General features: G+C 34.8%; 1 protein-coding gene across 1 annotated transcript; it reads left to right on the top strand.

The window, feature by feature from the left end:
- The first annotated feature begins 6,793 nt into the window (after window positions 1-6,793).
- Window positions 6,794-23,158, top strand: LOC120631629 (ATP-binding cassette sub-family B member 10, mitochondrial). Its single transcript, XM_039901284.1, has 10 exons — window positions 6,794-7,214; window positions 8,311-8,517; window positions 11,352-11,554; window positions 12,232-12,366; window positions 12,969-13,115; window positions 14,739-14,970; window positions 15,514-15,791; window positions 16,013-16,096; window positions 17,334-17,486; window positions 21,876-23,158. The coding sequence occupies exons 1-10, from the start codon at window positions 6,848-6,850 to the stop codon at window positions 22,173-22,175; spliced, it is 2,106 nt and encodes a 701-aa protein (XP_039757218.1). The 5' UTR covers window positions 6,794-6,847; the 3' UTR covers window positions 22,176-23,158.
- Window positions 23,159-24,555: the final 1,397 nt, after the last annotated feature.

Here is a 24,555-nt window from a genome sequence, read left to right as displayed (position 1 = left end):
ATATACTTAAAACAATTGACATAACGTTGTAACAGTGCAATATATAAAACACAATAAACAAAATATTGTTTTTCATCATAGAATTTAAAGTAAAAATATAAAACAATTTGTAAGTACATATAATTTTAGAGGGTTTAATAAAAAATACCAGAAAGCACACGGCCTTGTACTTCGTATCGATCTTATCTTTAAAAATAACAACTTTTATTCCACGACTTCGAAATTGAGTATTAATTTATTTCATACAAATAAATTAATGAATCGTGTTTGTTCTGCAAAGTGACAACACTGTTAATACGAATACAATGTATTATTATTCGAGTCGTGGTTTGCGCACCGTATTACATTACAGACTAGTAACAAGTAGAGTATCTATGTCAAATATTGAATATTTAATTTCACAAACCATGGAGTTAAAAAGAAAAAAAAGTCTTATAGCAAAAGTTATTAGTTTTAAGGAAAACACGAGACAGGCCGAGAGATATCTGGTATACTTTATTTAACCCTGTATAGCTGTAAAAAATAATAAGTGGGGCAAATAAAAAATATTCTAATCGTAAAGCAGCACAACTTCATACATCGTCCTTTCAATCGCAACCTGTCTAGAATGCATTTTCCAAGGGCCAAACTATAATACAGTATAATTTTAAAATGAATAGAAAAAAAACATAGCTTTTAATAAGTATTACATTCTTTTCAAATGTATTAAAATTATTGAATTAACCAATTAGAAACATGACAATTTTATTAACATTAAAAAACAAATGAATTATTGAATGTATGTTACACATACTGTTATACAATACCGGTTGCCTCCGTGAATTTTCCGCTTACAACTTCTGGTAAGTAAACTTTACCCAAATGAACTTTCATTCGCTACTCTACACAATATACCCTGTCAACCGCGTCGCATTACCTACCACTGCTATTATTTCGTTTGCCGGGCTAATAAGTGTCGTAGCCAGACGATAAATAACTTATACATTCTTCAAATATTGTGCTATCAAATGCAACTAAATATTTTTAGTCACTGATAGTTCCACAGATTAGCAGTAAAAAAAAAAACAAAATGAAAACTTCTGTATTATTAGTATAAATAATATCACTTATATGTGCAATATAAGTCATGTAGCTTGAATAATAAATCTTTATAGATTAAATAGTAAATATTATATGTAACCCCTTGTATTTAAACTAACCCAGTGTTAGAACAGATTAAATATTATTTATTTGACTGTATGTTATGAAAATCAAAGATTTTTCTTGTCATAAAAATCTGAACTTGGCCAACACATTTTCATTCCGTTGGGTCATGGACTGAAATTTATAGGGCATACATAGAGCGTCCTTTGATTTACCGTTAAAACGAGAAATATTTATGTCAGACACATAAATTTGACTCGTTTTAAAGGTTTCTGAAGTCTGAGCCAAGTCAAAGTACACTATAGATCTCAGACTTAGTGTAAGTTTTTATGTCAAAATAACGTCCCAACCACGTTTGCGCGAGTCATTTTATATGGATAAAATTATATGGATGGCAAATAATTAATTTACGTTACTTCAAAGTTATGTTTATCTTAATAATTTGTTCTAAGTTCAGATATAAATGTATTTTTGTATACTTAATAATTATATTATATATTGCTAATAAATATAGTACTAAAGATTATGTTTCGAATTTATATAGGTCTAATACTGTCAAGACATACCAATTATTAATTTCAGATACAAGTTTCTCTGTCTTAAATGTGAATAGTTCATTTTAATTCAAGTTTGCAAGGTTGAGTCGCGTCGCAAAATTGAAAACAGCCACAGACGATGGGGTGTTAAAAAATATATGAAAGACCAACCAAAATAAGTTGAAAGTTATTGCGAGGATCTGTCATTTACAAAATAATGCATTGAAAACTACTTTCATACTCACCCGCTGGCGGTCTGAAAACTGTCTTTAGGTATTAACCAACTTAGCACACTAGTATCATAATGTACTATAGATGAAATTTTAAATAACAATATTGCGGCCCTACACATATGTGCTAATCGCTATTGTATATGGCAGATAAGTCAAAGATAAATTTAGACGTGTGTGTCTAAAGCGCTCATTACACTTGGCTAAGTTAAGTCTTTACTGAATCAGTCCAGTAAATCAGAAACCATACTTGATTTAGAATTTAGGATGCTAGCTTACTGAATGCAATTATACCTTACTCAATTCAGTAACGACCGAATTAAGAGGACGTAATTCAGCCAACTGTAACAAGAGTTTTAAACTGACATAGTTTTCAAAATTTTAGCTAATCAAATCTATTATACATACACTATACAATTCTAATAGCTAAAAAATACTTGTCAGGGGAAATGATATACTTGGTCACGTTTATAGGAATAGCTGTGCCTTCAAAAAAATCATAACTAAATATGAACACCGCAACGTACTTAAAACATAACAGTTTTATTATTTTGTAATGACTGTATGATGAAATAATTATAAAACCTAAAACTATTATAGGTCTTAGACTGAACTTAAATAATATTATTATAGACTGTGATTAATTGCTACCGTGAATAATTTGTCACTTAATGCCATTTTAGAGAAGTGTCAATACTTATTATATTCTTAAATTATTATAGACATGATGAGGATTCTGTGGTCAAAAAAGAAAAGATGAACTATCTCTACCTGATTGTCAGAGCCTTTTATTTTGTTGAAACTTTTAACCTCTATGTGTTTTCAAATGGAAACACCATAGTACTTTATGGTGAATAAATTGGGATAAGTGTGTTATCGTTGAATGTGACTCTGAAAATAAAAACATTATTTTCGTATCAAAATTATGATTTTAAAATATTGTTAAAACTAAGTATTGCAGTTTAAAGCAAATAGTTGTTTCTATTTTATATTCCTAGTTCCTAGCCTTTGTTAGTTAAAATCTTTAAGTACACATGTATCGCATTGAATTGCTAGTTGTTTATAACGTTAAATTATTGTAGTACTATGGTATGTAGGTTATAATACTATGAAACGGATGTAAACATTCGAAATTAATTGTTTTGTAATAAGTACATGGCATTTTCAGACCATTTTAGTATGTTAATGTGTCTAGCAAAGTCATAGAAATATACACAATAATATCCATTAATAATATAATCGTACAGATGTATTGAAATGGTGTTTTTTATACCTTCACAATGCAATAGCTCACCTTAAATAAGTTCAAAATCTAGGTTAGTTTATAAAATTTCATATAATATTGAAAGATAAGGAATTTTCAAAATAATATGAAATTTTAAACCACATTTAGAAATATTACTCGGATGCGAGTAATTAATTCCATGCGTGTGGATAAACTGCGAAACTTCTGAATAATTTTTATCAATATGAGTGTTAATATAGATTCAAAAAATAGACTATCATTTATGAAATTTAAATATAGTAAGATGTTTTATTTTAAAATTAAGTAGAAAAAGCAGATATTAAAAAATAAAGACTTACTCACGATTATGTACAAAGTTTAATTATGGTTCTATAATTTTGAGTGTTCCCCAGTCAAACAAGAAACTCTTAATAGTTCAATGTCTATGTGTCCTTATGTTACATTAGTAATGTAGCACGGAATCATATATGTTAAAATACTCTTAGGCATTACTACATGTTTGGTGTTCCACACCATTCTAGCTAAGTAGGCACATAACCAATTAAAGTAACTCCCTTAATTTATTATGTATTTATTGGTCCTTTGTATCCCCGAATGTAAAACAAGAGAAAATAAATAGCATACCTATTATATTAATTAGTTTTATTTACCCCTTAGATAGATAGAGGCATATATATAAGATATGAAAAAAAGTGTGTTCCATGCAAAAATAAATTGTAGAATAAAAAATAATACTTGATTGATTTATGCTTTGTCCAATCCTGAAAATAAAAAATAACGTGGAATCCGATTGCAGCTCCTTCTACTAAGTCTCGCCCAACCAGATTTTCACTCGAATACGAAAACCAATTCATCCATAACCTTCCAGTCGTTTAGTCTCGGAGATCAGAGATCATAAACGAAAAATTAAATTTCTCTAAAGGAAATAGCAACAAATGCTTCGTGTTGATCGCTACATTTTGTACGTTTCCAGCCCGCAAGGCCAGGCCAATTGCTAGGCCGCGAGTCGGATGTTCAAATCCTGTCAAAAAACAATCTTAAATTCTGTCTCACGTTCCTCACAACATACCTTTTAGACATGCAGCTCTTGCCTGAATTATATGTTTTAAATTTAAATTGCATTAATATGCAATTAAAATATGTAACATATATATTTATGCTAGATATTTTAATTGCAGATAACTTAGAAAAGTTAGAGGTGCTGGGTTTCAAATTCGGCCCGCCGAAAATGAAGTCCAAGTTCAATCTACTAGGTTATAGCCCCTTATCTCGGGAATCTCGTTATAGAGATTATTATATATTTTGGTAGATTACAGAACTTCTACACAGAGAGTTATGATTTACATATTATATTATAATTTTTATATAAATCTTTGTCTGATACTTTTTTTTAATTTATAAAGATCAAAGAAGAAACACGATATGATAATGTCATAAATTTCAGTTAAATTAAGATGGTTCAAAGAATAATAGTAGTATTTTTATAAAAAAATTGGTCACACTAGTGAAGTAATATTTTCTTACAACTATTCAATTCAATTCAATTCTTGTTTATGGCTTTTGTCTGCGCCAACCGGGCACAAGGTATTTCGCCAATGTCTTGTAGATGAAGAAGGCACGAAGGAGATTGATCGGTGAAACTAATGAAAAGTTAATTTTGAATTTGTACCAAGAAATAGTTGTTATTAGCTAGTTAGCTCTTTAACCTAAGGACACAGACAACACATGCATATATATCTTACACGGATATTTTTTGTACATTATACTTTAATTTTATTACTTACTATATATTTACATAAAAATCTACAATAAGGACTGAAAACAAACATTAAAAAACATTTAACACTCAAAGGACGGGGGACTTTGGGAGGAAGAATGGTGGGATTATGAAGGTTAACTCATGTTTCTTGGGACGTAAACTTTTACAGTTCCACTGTAGCAGGGTTATTGGGCCCATTTTGGAGTAGTTTAAAAAGTTGGCTTAAGTTTTTGGCAACGTTGGGCGGTAAGGGAATTTCACTACATGGAGCGACAATACTAAGTAGAAATTCGGAGATAAACTCAAGCATTTTACCTTGGGAGGGAGGGTTCTCAACATTGTTGTTGAGAGCGCATCCATTAGGAAGGGATGAGGAGTAATCACCGACAATAGTCTGAACAGCTTTTTTATCGTAGCCCTTTGCTAGAGGAGCTCGGGGACGAGGAGAGCGGAAAACTGTTTGCCGGTAGGAGGTTTTGGAGGAAGTTACATTAGTAGGAGTAAACATTTCTTTTGTTATCTCAGCATAGGACCTGCGGACAGGAGGAAACTGAGATGATGCTTCAATGTAAGATTTATTATTCTGAGACATGACCATTTTAATAGATTGCTGCCTGGAGAATTCTGGGCAGTCTTTATCAGTAGCAAAATGACTACCAGAGCAGTGTAAACATGTAGATAATTCCTTGATGACCAAACATGAGTCACCTGTATGGGGCTGAGCACATCTGTAGCATCTGGGCTTAGATCTGCAGATTGTTTTAATGTGGCCAAAACGGCAGCAGTTCTGGCACTGTATTGTTGGAAGTTTATATGTTTCAACTGGCAGTGAGGTGTGGTATGAATATACCTTAGCAGGAAGCATTTGCCCCCTGAAGGTTAGGACAACAGATTGGGTAGGCACCCAAGTGATGACACCCTCTGTGACAGATTTTCTGTTCAGTCGCCTTGATTTCAGAACCTCACCACAGCCAGGCGGGAGCTCTAGCGAATCAACAAGCTCGTCCATCGACCAGTCCACGGGAACTCCTTTCACCAGCCCCATTCTGGTTATGTTGTATGTGGGAATTATAGCTCTATATTTGCATAACTTCAAAACTGGACTAACCAGAAAGTTGTTGGCAGCTTGGGCAGAAGTAAACTCTACAGTAATTTTGTTGCGGCCTATATTTTTGACGCCGTCGTGGATAATTGAACCAATTTTGTGTTTGTGCAAGAATTGACCGAAATTTATAGCCCGTAATGACGCTCCAGAGGATGGGTCCTCCACTTCCCGTGAGACTTGGACGATAAAAGGCCCATTATCATCGTCAGAGTATGACTTGGCGCCTTCGGTGAAGGAAGGATGTATGTAAAGGCTTTGAACGGATGGGTTTACCTGAGTAGGATCAGTTATAGTTTTTTTGGCCGCATATACGTTGGTATCCTCTCCTTGTCGTTTGCGAGACGAGGCTGATGCCCCCGGGTCGGGCGGCTCAGGAGGTGTATCTAGATCCATTTTACTGGAAACACTATAACTACAGACACATAATAAATATTTAACCAACACCAAATACGGTTAGATTTATACGAATATCACCAATAACAACTATTTCTGCTGCTGTGTAAATTCACATAAAACACCGAAATTACACCGGAATCTCACTAACACGTGTGCACAAATTGACAGGCCAAGTTACAGTTCAATATAAACAACACCAAATCCTTTTCAAGACGAGTTTACAGTAAAATCAAAGAAAAATTTGAGAAAACCGCGTCCGCCATGTACGAAGTTTCCCGCCGAAACTTCTTACAACTATATATAACTGGCAACCCAAAACTATCAATGTCACCTAAAATTAATGTCGTTGTCACTGTCAATCAGTCAGTCAGTCGAGATGTTATTATTTTTTATTTAATTTTAAAGTTCTAAATTTTTTAATTGGGATAAAAAATGTTACAAAGATTACTTTGTAAGCGTTTGAACGTTAAAATATGTGGTAGACAGATAAATTTACTGTTTAAGGTGCCACTTTCAAGTTATTCCTGTGAACAATGCAGAAACAGGTTAATCTCTGGTCAGAAAGTTTCGGCATTACGAAATAATTTCGAAAGGACCTTACTATTTAGGAAGGACGTCTATTTTTTGAAAGCAAGGTATTATACTAGCCAAGTCGATACTCAGAAGAAAAATGAACACATCGAAAACATCAAAGATAAGACAGTGTTAGCTACCACAAAGAAGATAAATGTAAAATTAAAGCCTTCAGAATTAAAGAGGCTACTTACTTTGGCGGAGCCAGAAAAATGGACCCTTGCTGGTAAATAATCTTACTCTTAATAGTTGTTATGAAAAATATTTTTGTAATATTTTAGGGAAATTTTGGCTTAAAGAAATTGTGCTAATTTTGGAAAAACCCTGATTCCCTTTTTCTTTATAATCGTGACACACGTAATCTGAAACTACAATTAGTGCTGTAAAAATTGGGTGTTGTTGAAAAAAAAGGCAAGATTTTTTAAATCAAAAGTTACTTTTTGGAAAAATTTCTGTGTAAAAGATTCATAGGTATGGTATTGGAAACAGCAATTTAGGAACAAAACTTATTTTGACTAGGTACATTATTGTCGTAGAATTTTTATTATAAATTACTTACTGAAACTATCAAGTCATTCAAATTAGCCATACATGCATACCTTGTCAAGAGAAAATTCTTATTTGTGCAGCTGTGGCATATTAATTACCTATTATGTACTTGACTATAAAATCATATGGTTGCTTGAAGTACTGCAGAGCTTCTATTTGAATAGAAACATCAAGTAAAACACAGCGCTTCATTAATTTACTTATTAAAATTTGTAATTCCAAAAGTCTGAAATTTGTAATTCAAAAAAATATATCTGTATGCCATCTATTATTTGATATCTTTTCAATTAATATGATGGAATAGTTGTTATTAACTGCTAAATAAGATTGATTGTCCACTCATTTGTTTACTTACGGTAACATTAAAATTTATTATTGGCAGTAATTTTTTACATTGTATAAAATGCCTACATTCTTAACATACACAACAAAACAAAAACATTTAAAAAATATCTCTTATTCTTTAACTATCTTGTGGAAAAAGTACCCAACATGAAGTCTCTTTATAATAAGTCTTTCAAATTGGTTTAACAGTTCTGAATTAGCTCATTGAAAAGCATTGCAAGATATGTACTATTCATCATCATCAATACATTACCAGCCAGTTACTGGATAGCAACCCTGCTTTCAATTCCCACAACTGGAAAATGTTTGTGTGATGAACATGAATGTTTTTTAGTGTGTTTATATATATATTATAAGTATTTATGTATGTTATTAATAAAAATATTCATCAGTCATTACCCAAAGCAATAAATAGTTTTTTCTTTCAGGTGCTATTGGATTTTTATTAATTTCATCCAGTGTTACTATGGCAGTGCCCTTTTCATTGGGAATGGTGCTGGATATCATATACAGTGGCACAAATGATCTTATAGCTGCGAGAGAGAGACTGGACCAACTGTGTTTGGTGCTCTGTGGAGTCTTCCTTGTTGGTGGCCTTTGCAATTTTGGAAGAGTGTACTTGATGTCAATATCTGGTAAAATCAACATTATCATTAATTGTTATCTTTATCATCATTCATAATCATAATTATCAATTTGATAAATGCTGCTAGGTGCACAGCGCAGACCGTGTGCGTTACACAGGTGTGTAATATGTATTAGGTTTTTGTTTGTTTCTTCTGAAAACTTAACATACACACAAACGCACGCACGCACACACACACACACACACACACACACACACACGCTTAACATACACACAAACGCGAACGTACAAACACACACACGCGTTTGCACACGCACACAAACACACGCTCTTGCTCAGTTTCAGACAGCTCAGTGAGCAGTTATATCAGAAATAAATAAAACACATGGTCAAACGAGAGTCTATGCGTTTTAGCCACTGTAATGTAAATAAATAAATAAATATACTACAGCAATACACATATAGTTATCTAGCCACAAAGTAAGCGTTATAAATAATAAACATTTTTGTACATAAAATTCATAGTAAGTATACAGATGAACATCTGAACACTGAAAAACAGTCATGTTCATTATACAAATATTTCCTAGTTGTGGGAATCGAACTCATAGCCTTCAACTCACAAAGCAGGTTCTCACTGCGCCAATCGGTTGTCAATATGAAATGCGTCTTAACTTTTTTTTCAGGTACCTATCTATCTTATTTTTGGCCAGATAGTATTGAAGGGATAGGTCTTTTATTAAATTTAATTTCACTGCTATAGTCTAGATTTCCTCATCTAATAAACTGACTATTTTCTGCTGGATGGTTTCTACTTAATAATAATTTGTTTATTGTACCAGCAGATAAAATGATCAGTTTACATACTTGGTAATAAAAATATTATTTTATCACAAGTATTGTTTTTATAATAATTCTGGAACAATTTTCTATTTGTTAATTTAAAAGAGATAAGAATAAAGTGTTTGTTAATTGGTTCATAAATAATTAGATTGATAAGATACTTACTTAAAAAAAAACTAGTATTATTATATTAGAAAAATGTTAGTTTTCCCTGGCTTATAAGTATTATATAAGTCACCAGCTATTCAAAATATCGACAAGATCGGTTTAGCTGTTATCCAAGGCACCTACAGGGTTTCTAACCAGGCTAACATAACCCAACATAATCTTTCTCTGATTCAAGCTAAATAAATAGGTTAAGGTAGGCAGTGCTTTCTTGCAAATATAAATTGTAAAATCATGAGTTTGTGGGATGGTTGCCGGCTTTTTTGAAATAAAGTGTTCCATCCTCAACAATGTGTGTTAAATTTTATCAAGATTGGGGCAGGGGTGAAATTAAACATAGGTAATAAATAAATTAACAAACAGAACACGTTCACATGAATTTTGAAACTGGTATTTTTTGTTCACTGAATCAATTTACATTAGGTATTTGGATATGCCAATGCTACCTAAATACTGTTATCACCGTTATTTATTATTGAACTAGTTCTGAATGACTTCATTTCTGTTGTTAAAGACGTCGCACTTTTATAAAAGATCAATGTTTTAGATTGTTAATAGTTTTATTCTATTTGTTCTTTTTTGAAGATATATAAAAATTTAAAAAATTGTCTACATTTTATTGTATATACATACAAACATACAACATATATACTTTGCAATATGAGTTAGTGCTTGACTGCAATCTTACCTGGCAGTAAGTGATGATGAAGTTGTTGATGCTAGTCACTAACTCTAGGTATGGCTGTTATAATAAACTCATACCATATCCGGATTCTACGCGGCACCTTAGCTTCTATGCCTCCCACCAAACTAGACCAGAGATAATTCAGTAATTATGAATTCCCAAAGTCCTCGAACAGTGCGTGTTGCCGGTAAAGACTTATGGTTCCGAAACTTGGTTGCTGACTAAGATAGATAGATGGTTGAAGAATAAGAAGGCTAAAAGTCACACAGCAGGCGTTGGAGAAAGCTATGCTCGGAGTATCTCTACGTGATCGAATCAGGAATCAGAAATGTGGAGATCCGTAGAAGAACCAGAGTTACCGACATAGCTCAACGCTGGGGGAATCGATGGACGTTGGGGTCACAAGGTGCTGGAATGGCAACCCCGCACCGGTAAACGTAGCGTTGGTAGACCCCGACGATGTGGATAGATGACATTAAACGAGTCGCAGAGAATCGCAGGAACCAAGCGGCACAAGACAGTGGTATTTGGAACTCCCTACGAAAGTGGACGTCAATCGTTTGATATGATGATGAATTCCTAAACCGAACCCTGGACTTCCTACTTAACGACTTTTTTTGCAGAGCTGGGAATCTTACTCGCAGTTTCGTGATCCTTGGTCATCCGTGCAAACAGTAAGGCCATGGAGGCTAGATTGGATCATCATCAGCATCCATATCATATCATATAGAACGTCCACTTCGTGACATAGATCTTTTGTAAGGATTTAAGCTCGCTTCGGATATGTGTCGCTTGTATCAAGCCTGCGACTCGTTTAATTTCGTCTGTCCAACTCGTGGGTATCTAAAAAACACTTTGCTTTCCAGAGTATTTCTTTCTTTTCAACATAGCTCAGAAAATGCAATCCAGAGAGCACAGTGTTGGTAGATAGGATCGCTGGACCAGTATCCTAGTTATTTGTATTGGGTATCAAATATTCTCGACACACAATACGTCTTTAAAACTTATTTTTACGTGGTCTGATCGGACTAGGGGTCCAAGAGGTCAGAATCAATCCACGCTTGTTATCAGCTCCAATATTGTGTTGGAGCTCGTTCTTATTATCTCAGTAAAGAAATTGGGTCCATCAAATGTTTTAACGAGGGCACTTAAAAAAAAATAACATTACCTTATCTAGTATTCTGTTACAGGTCAACGAATGACGCAGACACTCCGCAAACAAGTTTTCTCGTCTATAATGCGCCAGGAACCGGCATGGTTCGCTAAAACATCTACGGGAGAGTTGGTGAATAGATTATCAGCTGATACGCAGTTGGTAGGGCGCAACCTTAGTTCAAATGTTAGTGATGGATTGCGCTCGTTGTTTATGGTCGGAGCTGGCACTGGCATGATGGTAAACAGAACATCCACTATTAGCCTATTAACATACTGAAATATATAATATAATAGCTCTCCTCTCTCATAGGGAAGAGAGTTTTAGAGCTGACGTTGACGATTATTATCACACGTTAACCGTAGTTGTGCAGATTAACAGAAACAAACGATTAATATTTAACGAAACGTTAACCCGTCAAATATGTAGGAACACCTACGTGTTAAAAACGTTTCGCTTGTCACTGTCTCGATAATCAAAAACTTATGTTCCTAAGAATCTGGCCCAATAAGAATCTGGCCTTTAAAGGGGTAGAGGAAGTCTACAATACTGTTTTTAATTTGGCCTAGTCGTTCTTGCTAATCTCATGTGAGCTTTAAAATGAAGCACACAAATTCCTTTTTTCTGACCTGAATAAGATTGTCGTTACGGAACCTCGATTATCATTACCGTACTCATCTTATACAAAGGGAATCTCTTATCACAGGAGGACATACATAATAAAAGCAGATTTAAAAAAAAACTTTTTTTTTTATTTGGCGTTGGTCTAGGTGACCTGTACTGAGGAGACCATTGTTTGCCCGAGAAATCATATCCAAAAGACTAGGCGGTAGAGGTAATTAATAAGTGTTAGCAATAAAAATTAAAAAAGATTAAATGATTCTGTACGACAAATAATTATTCTTTTTTATTTACAGTTCTACATGTCTCCATCGCTGGCGCTAATAGGGCTGTGCGTAGTGCCCCCAGTATCGATGTTAGCGATTATTTACGGTCGATTCGTGCGGGGCATCACTAGGCAATTGCAGGACGCCTTAGCAGAGACGAGTGAGGTGTGTCATCACCATAACACTATTAAATAACGTGACACATGCCATCTCTCTCGTAGGGTTTAGAGCATATACCTACAACGCTGCCCGAAAGGCGGTTGGCGAGCTTTAAAGCTATATTATCGCATGTTAGTGATAGCAACCGGGAAAACCAGCTTAACGTGCTCTCTGAGGCACGGCGGCGAACACTGGCAATTTCCTCACACCTCAACGAAATTTTTTTTAAATACCCAATATTTATTTGTGCGATCCGGAAATCAAATCCGGGACCTCGTGATTTTAGGAAAACGTGCTAATCAATGGAACAACGAAGCAGTTAAGGTCTGTAATAATATGTAAATACAGATGTTACAATTCCAAAAATTCGGATTAACTAACACTGGAGATCATGACTTTATCACATGGAACCTACAGCTTAACGTGCTCTCCGAAGCACGGAGATAATGATATTAATTACCTTTCTCACCGCTGGCACGGATTTCCTAATAATAATTTTGTATCCGATCCGGGAATCTAAGCCTCCCTGGCTTAGATTAATGTATCCGTAATAAAACATTCTAAACTTTATTTAGATGGAACATAGTAATTAATTTAAATTTTTTCAGCTAGCCGAAGAAAAAATATCGAATATAAAAACAGTGAAATCGTTCAGTAAGGAACAAAAAGAATGCCAGTCGTACGCGCAACGAATAGAGACACTATTAAATTTAGCATACAAAGAGTCTTTGGCCGTTGGTAGTTTCTACGGTTTGGTAAGTTTTATACTAGCTTAACCCTACTGTTATAACTACCCTGTTTTCTTTTTTTAAAACGATCGACTACTTTTTGAATTTTTCTATCAGTAACATATGGATGTTATATTATTATATATTAAGATGAATGTACATTGATTTCTCTAAGAAACTTCCGATAAGTGCTATCTTTATGCGAAATTTTGACGGTTTACGTTCATTTGTTTTTTTTGTATTTTTACTATAAATTACTAGGGCTCCTAATTAAAGGCTTATTCATTATTAATGTAATTATAATTCTATAAAAAGAAACAAAAAAAAATCTAAAATAACTAATCGTGAAATTTTGACAATATAAAAAGTCTTTGCTACTCTGTTATAGTATTTTTCAATATAAAAGTGATTCAAAAATACATAACCATGAAACTTTTAAACTCTATTCGATTTTTTGCAAATGAACTGAATAAGTTGACAATATTTGTTGATCATGTTTTATTTTTCTATTCTCAAAATGAGTTTTTATTTTTTGCCTCGGTTAAAATATTTCGAGCGTTTATTTTATTTCCCACTGTAAGAAATTAAAAAAGCAACGGAAGTAATTAAAGTATCAGAACTTACCTTCAGATACAATAATATTAAACCAAGGTCATGTCTTAAACAACTTCAGGGCAAGGTCAAGAACACACGAAGTGTTTGTGTAAACACTTTTTTAAATTCCCTATTATTATAAAACTTCTCGTGTTTACACGGAACTACACAGAACTTTTTTTTATTTAAGGCAGCCGGTTGGCGCAGTGGGCAGCGGCTCTGCTTTCTGAGTCCAAGGCCCGTGGGTTCGATTCCCAGAACTGGAAAGGCTTTTTGTGATGAACATGATGTTTTCAGTGTGTGGTTGTTTATCTGTATATTATTAGTATTTACGTGTATTATATTCATAAAAATATTCATCAGCTATCTTAGTACCCAAAACACAAGCTACGCTTACTTTGGGGCTAGATGCCGATGTGTGTATTGTCGTAGTATAATTATTATTGTTTGTTTTGTTTTTTTATTATAAAACAACACTGCACCCGGTAGGTGGCGCTGCGTCTGCTATATTACCAAATTCGAAAGATCATCATCAGATTCTTCTCTAAAATTGAGAATGGCCGCATTTGGCGATTGGTAGACTTAAAACGCCCTAGAGATTAATGCAGAAGCTTTATGCAGATTTCCTCACAATCTTTTCCTTCACACATTGATATTTGATTGTTTTCTTTTATTTTATGATTGATAATGTTACAATAAAACTTATAACTAAACTGTAAAGATCATGCCTGCGTGGAATGGTGTCAAGAATGATTGCTGCATTTCCGCGCTGAACAGCCAGGCTGATTCTTTGCGCAAAAACGAGCCAACCCTTCAGGCACCAATTGAGGCAAACGCAATATAGTTGCTTAAATAAAAAACGCACATAACTTCGAATAGTTAATGGTGTGTACCGGGGATCGAATTCGGTCGGCCCGAAAGGGAAGCTGTAGCATTACCCACTAGGTTATCACCGCTTCATCGCAGGCTGCTTTTCTTAGCACGACGACATCTGCTAGGTCCGCTAGTTGAAAAGAATTTAATATAAACTAAAATTTAATTTTGGTATGTTTTCAGACAGGCCTATCTGGCAACACTATTATAATCCTAGTACTGTACTACGGCGGTGGTATGGTCGCCACAGAACAGTTGACAGTTGGCAACCTGACATCCTTCCTTCTGTACGCCGCTTATGTCGGCATCAGCATCGGGGGCCTTAGTAGTTTTTACACAGATCTAAACAAGGGTATGGGCGCTGCCACGAGGCTATGGGAAATCATGGATAGGGAACCAAAGATACCAGTTATAGGTAAATTATATTTAATAGCAGGCTTAATAGCCCCTTTCCAACGACAGGGGGTACTAAGAATTAACCCCTAACGGGGGTACCCCCCTTTGTCACTATAGTTTTGTAAAACTGGATATGACTGAAGACTTTGTATCAAAAACTTTGTGAAGCAAAAACCTCAGTAAAATAGGACTTATCTTAATTGTATTGAATTTCAAATTTATGCACTTAGAACATTTGTTATTGCAAAAATCTAGCACAGAATTTACGACTTTAAAACGATTTTCATTAAGTAAATTTTGCTTTGGCGGTATAATGTTTCGATAGCTTGTAATAAAGGGTAGATTTTTATAACGTATTGTTTCGACTTTAAATCGATAAAACCAATTTCTATTTATGTAATAGGCCCAATTAACTTTGTTTAAAGAGAAAATCTAAACAAGTTTTGCTAGTTGGATGTTGGATTCAGATATTTAGGCTTAGGCTTTTTTATTCAGTTTATATAATATTCTCTAATATTAAATTATTCGACTATGTAAAAATGATTCTATATTAACTTTCCAGGTGGTATACGACCAAAAGAACGGCCTAAAGGCGAAATAGTATTAGATAATATCAACTTTTCCTACCTCGGTGCACCTCTAATAAAAGGCCTAGACCTGCATTTACATCCAGGGAAAAGTGTAGCTTTAGTTGGAAGGTCTGGTTGCGGCAAAAGTACGGTCGCCTCCCTTATATTGAGGTTATATGACCCGGACGTGGGCAGGATATTGTTAGACGGAGTAGATATAAGGCAGCTAGACCCAGTGTGGTTAAGGAGTCACATAGGATACGTCAGTCAGGTAATTGTAAATTTTCTTAACTTGGTGAAGTAAAGCTTCTGCTAGTTTGTACAATTTGCAGCTCCTAACTAGGGAAGGGGGAAAATTTACTAAAACTATTTTGAGCGGAATTCCGTGTAACTTCTGTTCAATATATTCATCATATTCTCTTTACCATGCGCAGTAGGTCTACCTGAAATAAATGAATATTATTTTTCATAATTAGTAATGCTTTGTTCTAGGAACCTGTGCTTTTCACTGGATCTATAAAAGATAACATACTCTATGGCGCGCACGATGATTATGTGCCGCTGGAAAATGAAAAGGTAAATAAAAATTCATCGTAAGTAATAGATTCAAGAGATATTCAAAAATGAAGGTTCATATTTGATTTTGTTTGGTTTATCTTAACGATGACATTGAAACAGCTTTATTTTCCTAGAAGCAGTAATTCTATCTGATAAATATGTGCGTTTGTGAATTATTGTTTTAATATTATCCTAGATATATCCTTAATCTTATTTATTGTTGTCACTGTTGTAATTTTTGTCACCACATATTTATCCGAGGTCAAAGTTGTAGAACAGACATTTTTCAGGGTAGTCCCGCTACTAACGGAAATGAATCCGACGATGATCCGATATAACGTAAATAAATGAACACGTTAAGCAATTCTCTTTACCATGCAAAGTTAGTGGGGTGTAATAGGTACCTTTATCCTAACTCATCTACATCAACTCGGTCCTACCTCAATCTTATTTCTGGCGGTCATAATGCGTATGTTATTTTTGTCACTCATTTATCTGTAAAACCGTATCCGATATAACGGAAAATGTAAATGCTAACGCAGGGCAATCCTTCCCTCTAATTTGGCGACCTTCCTGGTGCAGTGGTGAGTTCTGGAGGTCCCGGGTTCCATCCCCGGCAGGGCGAATTGGGAATGTATAATTTCTGGATTATTTGTCTGTGGGAGGCTTTGGCCGTGGCTAGTTAACACCCTACCGACAAAGACGTGCCGTCAAGCTAATTAACGGCCAACTGGCGCAGTGGGCAGCGACAATGCTTCTGAGTCCAACGCTGTGGGTTCGATTTTCACAACTGAAAAATGTCTGTAGGATGAACGTGAATAAATGAATGAATTAATGAATGAATATACTTTTATTGCACACCACAAAAAGTACATAGAACAAAAAGAAAAGTATAACAAAACAACGTATACAATTTGGCAATGTAAAACCAAGACACTGAAAAACGTGAATGTTTTTCAGTGTCTGGGTGTTTATAAGTATATTATAAATATTTATGTACATTATTCATAAAAATATTCATCAGTCATCTTATTAACCACAACACAAGCTACGCTTACTTTGGGGCTAGATGGCGATGTATTGTCGTAGTATATTTATTTATTTATAAAACTGCCATACAGTCATAACATCCCGTTACCATCTAAAACTACATGAATCATTTAGGTGAGATTGCAGTCTAGGACTAATTTGTAGTGGAAAAAAAAAGAAAATCCCACCTTCCGACTAGCATTCTAATGTTAGTGGGATTTTGTAGGAGCCGGCGTGGTTGGCTGCGGCGAAGGCAGCGCAACTGCAAGAGTTGGCAGCGGGGAGTAGTGACGGGTGGTCGCGTGAGGTTGGCGCGGGTGGTTCTCAGCTCAGCGGTGGTCAAAAACAGCGCGTCGCCATCGCACGCGCTATCGTCAAGGTACACACACGCACACATATAAATAAACCCACACACACATACCTGTACATAATCACATCATCATCGTCATCATATCAACCCATAACCGGATTACTGGGCACTGGTCTCCTCCCACAATGAGAAAGGTTTAGTCCACCACGCTGAACCAGTGCGGATTGGTGGACACACGGCTTTGAGAACATTATGGAGAACTCTCAGGCATGCAGGTCTCACGATGTTTTCCTTCACCGTTGAAGCAAGTGATATTTTGATTACTCAAAACGCACATATTTAAGTAAAGTTAGAGGTTGGGATTCGAACTCTACCCATGGAAAGTGAAACCGAAGTCCTAACCACTGAGCTATAACCGCTACTATCACATACACATAATCAGCAAATCAATTTAATGTTACTCAAAAGGTGATTTGTTCATTTTAAATTGATACGTGCGAGTGTTGGATAGAAGCAGGCGTTACTTTGCGGAAATCCATAATATATTATGAAAGTTAAGCTTAATTTGCTATCCTCCGCGAAAATTGTTAACTAAACTTAGACCATACAGAGTCTCCTGCTTTTCGCGGAGTATAGCAAATTAAGCTTAATTTTCATAATACCTACGTGTGAGTGTTTTTTTTAGCCTGGGAAGATGAATAAGGAAACTGTAATGTTTCTATGGGAGTTCCTAGTGAGAGAGTTATTTGAAAGGACGCCGAGTTACATATACTACTTTTTACAACTATTTAGACTACACATATATATATATATATATATATATGTGTGTGTATATATATATATATATATATATATATATATGTGTGTATATATATATAATATATATATAATATAAAATATATATATATTAGCGCCGAGGGCCTTCTTCTGAACTCATTGTAGTATTTATTTATATCACAATAATAATTATTTTGCTCTATATTACTAATTATCAGTATTTCAATTAAGACTCATAAAGTAATTTGTTTAAATTAACAAACAGCGATTCGGCGCGTGCGAGTTTTAGTCAAAAATGGCGCGCCGCCTTCAGAGTAAATCAAGATGGCGATCCTTTTCCCCGCTACCATAAACGCGACGCGACTTTGACAGGCCGTGTTCAATATAAACTTTGGCGTGCCATCATATATATATGTCTATAAAGATATATATATATATATATATATATTTGTGTATATATATATCTTATATTATTTTTCTCTCTTAATAATTATCATTTTAGTTATTACAAGTATGTACTTTAGTGAGTAACTTTATGTATTGTTTTTTGCAATTGCGATTTCCCGTCTCTCGTGTATATTCTTATCGTTTAGGTTACCTGGAAGAGATCACTTTTAGTGATAAGGTCGCCTTATGCCTCTAATTTTGTTTTAACGTATATTCCTATGTTATCCTATACTACGCAATAAAGATGTTGAAATAAACAAATGTGAACCGCGGAATTTCTAAAAGTTCTTACTGATATTATATATGTAAAAGACAAGTATAACAAATGGTTCTCACGGAATTCGTTAAAAACGGTAATAAACGCGGGCAACAGCTAGTAAATACAGTCAAACCTGGGTAAGTGAGAACTGGATAAGTGAGAAAACTCTATAAGTGAGAGTAATAGCCAGGACCCGTCATTTTAAGCTCCCAAAACCTCTATTAGCGAGAAACAGAAACCTTTGTAAGAGACAGTCGTTTTTCCCTCACGGACCTCCGTAAGTGAGACTGCTACTTATCTATACCTCTATAAGCGACAGTCGAGCAAGCAATATTCGACAAAATTTATGAGTTAGAGAAAAACATTCAAAATACAAAAACAGAAACCCAAACGAAATTCACTGATTTTTTTAAATGTAAATAAGTTCTAAATAAAATAAAATTACATAGTGCATGAATATATAATGTCTTGTTATTGCTGCGTACCTCTATAAGAGAGAAACGCTACCCATGTACCTGCATTAGCGAGGAACTCGGGTTACTGAGAAACCGAGATGAGCGAGAATGAGATTGTGCTCCCTTCCAGGTTTGACTGTAAATAAATGTAACGGGCAGACCGCGTTATTGAGGGCAGGGCCAACCCACAGCTCTTTTATACTGTGTAAATTTAAGTTTGACGGCCGACTGCCGTAGCGGGCAGCGTCCTTGCTTTCTGAGTCCATGGCCGTGGGTTCGATTCCCAGAACTGGAAAATGTTTGTCTGATGAACATAAATGTTTTTCAGTGTCTGGGTGTTTATCAGTATATTATTATTATTTATGTGTATATAAAGATATCCACCAGCTATCTTAGTACCCATAACACAAGCTGCGCTTACTTTCGGGCTAGATGGCGTTGTGTGTGTTGTCGTATAATTAAAAAAAATACTTAAGATTGCCGTATGATTCGGCTGCACCTGTTATTTGCACTACCTCAGAACTTGGAATATTGTGTTACGCCAGGTACTTATACTTCTAAAGTTTTAGTAACACAGACAAACGATAGAGCGAGTAATAAACTGGCGGTGCCATCTATTTTCACTATCCTACACTAATATTCCGGGCCGTATTAAGCTGAATGAATGAATGAATAAATAAAATAGATTATGCGAAGCAGGATGTTGACTGAAACATAGAATTAAAGGACTTCTTACTATAACATAATTTCAAAACGTTTAACTCGCAATTGCTAAGATGCGAGTTTATATCTTATGTGTCATTCCTCAGGTCAAGGATTCACATAACAACATACGTTATAATTACTCTACTGACACTTTGTACTTTCTAACAGATTAAAGGTAAAAAGTCGACGGAACCTTTGTAAACTTATGTGTTCATAAAAGTAAAGACAATTATTTCTTTATTTAAAAAACTTAGTTTATCCTATCGTCCTTCGATTCGATTCGTCCTATTATCCTTTGAACCTAATGCGATAAAATAAGCTACTTCTAAAAAGATACAAAACTAAATCTAATAATGAGCATAGCTAAATAAATACATAGATTCAGTTGTTAAGCGATCGAGGTGTGGTTACGTGCATATAAAATCACAGTGAATCTGCTGAATTTGAATGTGTAATTGTGAATTGCATGGTAGGAAAAAAATATGTTTCTGAAAGTGCCTGAAGACCTTAGTCGAGTTTCCAGTGATGACTTGAAAACGTCACGATGGGCCTCATAGGAAGGCTCAAAGTCAGTGCGCGATGGAAAAAGCTAAGCTCTATGTGATAAAATCAGAAATGAGCAGACCGTTTGAACGACTAGAGCTACCGACATATCTCAGCGAGTCGCGTAGCTAAAGTGGCAATGGGTGGGGCACATAATTCAGAGATCCGAGGAGATTCGGGTGCCAAGGTGCTGGAATGGCGATCTTGCACCTGATAAACGCAGCGTTGGTCGACTCCAAACGAGGTGGACAGATCAACAAACGAGTAGCTGGAAACCAGCGTCATAAGACCGTGGACTTTAAAACTTCGTACAAAAAACCTAGGTCCAGCAACAGTAAAATGTTTTATGCTGTTTGGCATCTATCTTTTTCATGCTATCCGAGCCTAATAATTGGATAAAACAGATTGTTTGGTAGCATTTAAATTGTTGATAATTGATAGTATACAGGTTGATTACATATTTACAACATATTGCTTTGTTTGCAGGCAATCTGACCTGCTTCTCATATTTTTAATTTATTCATTAACGATTTCTAATTGTTAAAAGTAATGACTACTACCCAATAGAAATAATAGGCATATTATCCTTGCGTTATGTAGTTTTAAATTAAAATTCTGAACTTGTTTTTTTTCTGAGTTCTAATATGATGGATGTATTGAAATAATAAAAATGCGGGTGTATACTCTAGTATGTATCTATCTGTACCCATGAGAGACAATATGATAGATTTCAAAACGTCAACTTTATTCCTTAGTTACAGATTTTTTGACAATTCAATAGCCACCCTTAAAGTTCTTCATGAGTAAATTCGGTTGTTTATAGAAGGGGTCGAATCGGTAACGCTAAGGGACACTATTAACTTGAGGTGTCGAAAGTAAAATAAATGTTTGTTGGAGTTCATGTGATACTAAACGTTATTTTTTTTACTAATGATGTCCATACAAAAATGTTGGACGGCAGATCAGAATACAGTGGTGGTACAGAATGGAATGTACGAGGCGACTAAGAGAATGTAAAGGAGAACGGACAGCAGTGTCCCCTGTGCTACTACTACTACTACTACCATCTACTGCGATCCAACCCGTCGGCCCAGTGTGATGATTATGGGCAAACGCTTCCTTTGGAAGAGGCCTCAAGTCCAGCAGTTTATTGTTATAGGCTTTTTGTTTGTATGAATACTCATTGGACAGATAAATTTGGTCACTCTTGTTGGACGAAAAAAGACAGTGACCGTATACACCGTATAAACTAATCATAATTTTTGTTCACAGAACCCAAAAATACTTATACTCGACGAAGCTACCTCAGCCCTGGACACATATTCCGAATATCTAGTCGACAAAGCACTGAAAGAAATTAGTAGAGACCGGACACTGTTGACCATTGCCCACAGATTAAGCACGATACAGTCAGCTGACGAAGTCGCAGTTATAGGAGACGGTAGGATCATAGAAAAGGGACCATACACAGAACTAATGGCGAAACCTGACGGGTACTTCAGGGAGCTCATGACGCATCAGACGTTTGCCGGTTCGAAGACAAAAAACAATCAGGATGTGCAAAAAAGCTAATAGAGAACTATTATTTCTAACAAATTTAACGTTGTCGTGTTAATTGTAAATTTAAAATGTTACCTTTCGCTGTATGTGAATAATGTGAAGAAAAATATAAAACAACATAAACCTTATATTTACAAAATTATATTAAGATAGTAATATTTTTTTATTAAAAAAAAACTGAGATGTTTCTTTTACTTCTTTCTATACACTGCACTATTTCGCTTAAAGTTTCGTGTTAGAATTCTTATTTATATAATCATTTATATTTATCGTTTCTCAAAGATGACGAAATGTCCCTTAATACTGTATCTAAGTTTGTTTTTAATACGCAATTTTGACTATTACTTTTCCCTATAAGGACGACGAAAATTAATGCTTTCATTATAAAATTAAATTGTTCTCAGATCACTAAGCAAATATGAATTAACGGGCTATTCGATAGCCAATTTTCATAGCTTCTAAATTAATGACGTACCCACCGACATTCATTGCAACGCTGCTAGGCCCAGATTATTATTCAAATTCCTATCTTTAACGGTAACCAACATTTCTGACATTATCACGTTACTATTTAAATGCAACAGAAAACAAGACTGAGATTTCTAATATTGTTTTTCAAATTAATTTATATTTTCATCAAGACAAACCTGAATAAAAAAATGCCTTTTTTCACCTACTTGATTTTTCCTGTTTACTAATTATCAAGTTTGGAAATTTGAGCACAGGTTTTTAACGTATTCTCTCAACTGTCCCGAGGTCTTTCTTACCATTAAATGAATGAAAATGTTTTTTTAACGACATTTACGGTGTGTACAATACTTTAGCGAAAACGAACCGTTTTCTTAACATTATAGCCTTGAATAACTTCTGTTAATTTTCAAATACAAGGAGCAATTCATAAGAAAGACTAACTTTTCCGCACAACGATTTAAGTAGCCAATTTTACGTAAGATTATTATCGTGATTGTTATATTTATTACATTTGTATTGTTAATATTATTATTATTCCAATCGGATTGGTTTTTGTGTAAATTATTTTATTGGTGAATTGTTAAATACGTTATATAAAATTCCACTTGGTGTTTTAAATTAATTGTAGGTTTTATAAGTTTTATAAAACTGCAAAATATACTATGATAATTGTTATGAAAAAGACATGTTATTTTCTTTTTTGGTGAGGTAGTTTTAAGAAATTTATTGTGAACCTTGATCCTTGGATAGCCAAGGATCAAGGTTTATTCGAGGCATGATCAGGTCAATATCGTGAGCTGGATCTAGTATCTTGAGATATCCCTGATTCTGTTAAATACGGGAATAATACTGTAATAACTTTGCTCTCAACAGTTGCTCTTTTGCATCATCATCCTAAATAGTTTTGTAGCATTTAGTTTTCTGTTATAATTAAAAAATATCAAAAATTCGTTTTTATCAATTAAAAAATATAGCCTTTTTGAGTTCTATCAGTTTTGATCGACAAAACAAAATCGGGCTCGTTAAGCTAATCGACTTTGTTTTAAAGCACAAATTTGTCATTACTTCTACCAACAGTGTCCTTTCGTATAATTGGTTAAATTAATATCACTAGTACAAAATTTGCGCCTCTATTTCACAGTGCCATAAGGTACAATTTAATTTGACCTGTCTCGAAAGCAACCATGCGATAGAAATGGTTTGGTCAGATTATCTGCATTAGAACTGCAAGCCGGTTGCAAATTGCAATTCTATTGCAGTTTTGGTGCGGTTTGCATAACTGCATTGTTATTGCATAATGCTAACGAACACCGTCTGTCTAGACCCTAAGTAATTGGTAAGTGCGCAATATAGTTGCACTCTTTGATTATCTCAATTAGTTTGATGAGCTTGCAATCGGGATGCATTGTCGACCTTTGGAATTTTGCTCTATTGACTTAAGGCCTTCGCTCGTTTATCGACTCAACACCGTTCTAACACCGGTAAAATTCCAACTTATATTTAAACGTCAACTAGTCATCAATTATAAGGTTCATCATCACCTGGCTTCTACGCGTTGTCAATGGTTGGGCAACGCTTCGTCACTTGTACCACATCAGCGCTCGGTCAACGCAGTGTCCATGAGCCTACAGCGCGTCATCAACTAGTTGACAACGCGTCATGAACTAGTTAGCAAAGCGTCATCCACTAGTTGTCAGTGCGTCGTCGGCAAGTTTGCAACGCGTTTTCGACGAATGGTAAGCGGACTGTAGGTGGTTGGAAGTGTACTACGGCGAGTGGTCAACTCGTTGTCTACTAGTCCTATAACAACTTACTATATACCGCACGGAACAAAGCTCACTTTCCCATGCTCTAATTTATAGGAGTTGGTGTAGAGTCGATATTGTAAAATACCTTATTTTATTACCAATATCAAATTTAG

The sequence above is a fragment of the Pararge aegeria genome, chromosome 18 (assembly GCF_905163445.1).
Source record: "Pararge aegeria chromosome 18, ilParAegt1.1, whole genome shotgun sequence".
In the NCBI taxonomy this organism is placed as follows: Eukaryota; Metazoa; Arthropoda; class Insecta; order Lepidoptera; family Nymphalidae; genus Pararge; species Pararge aegeria.
This window is presented reverse-complemented; position numbering and strand designations above follow the sequence as displayed.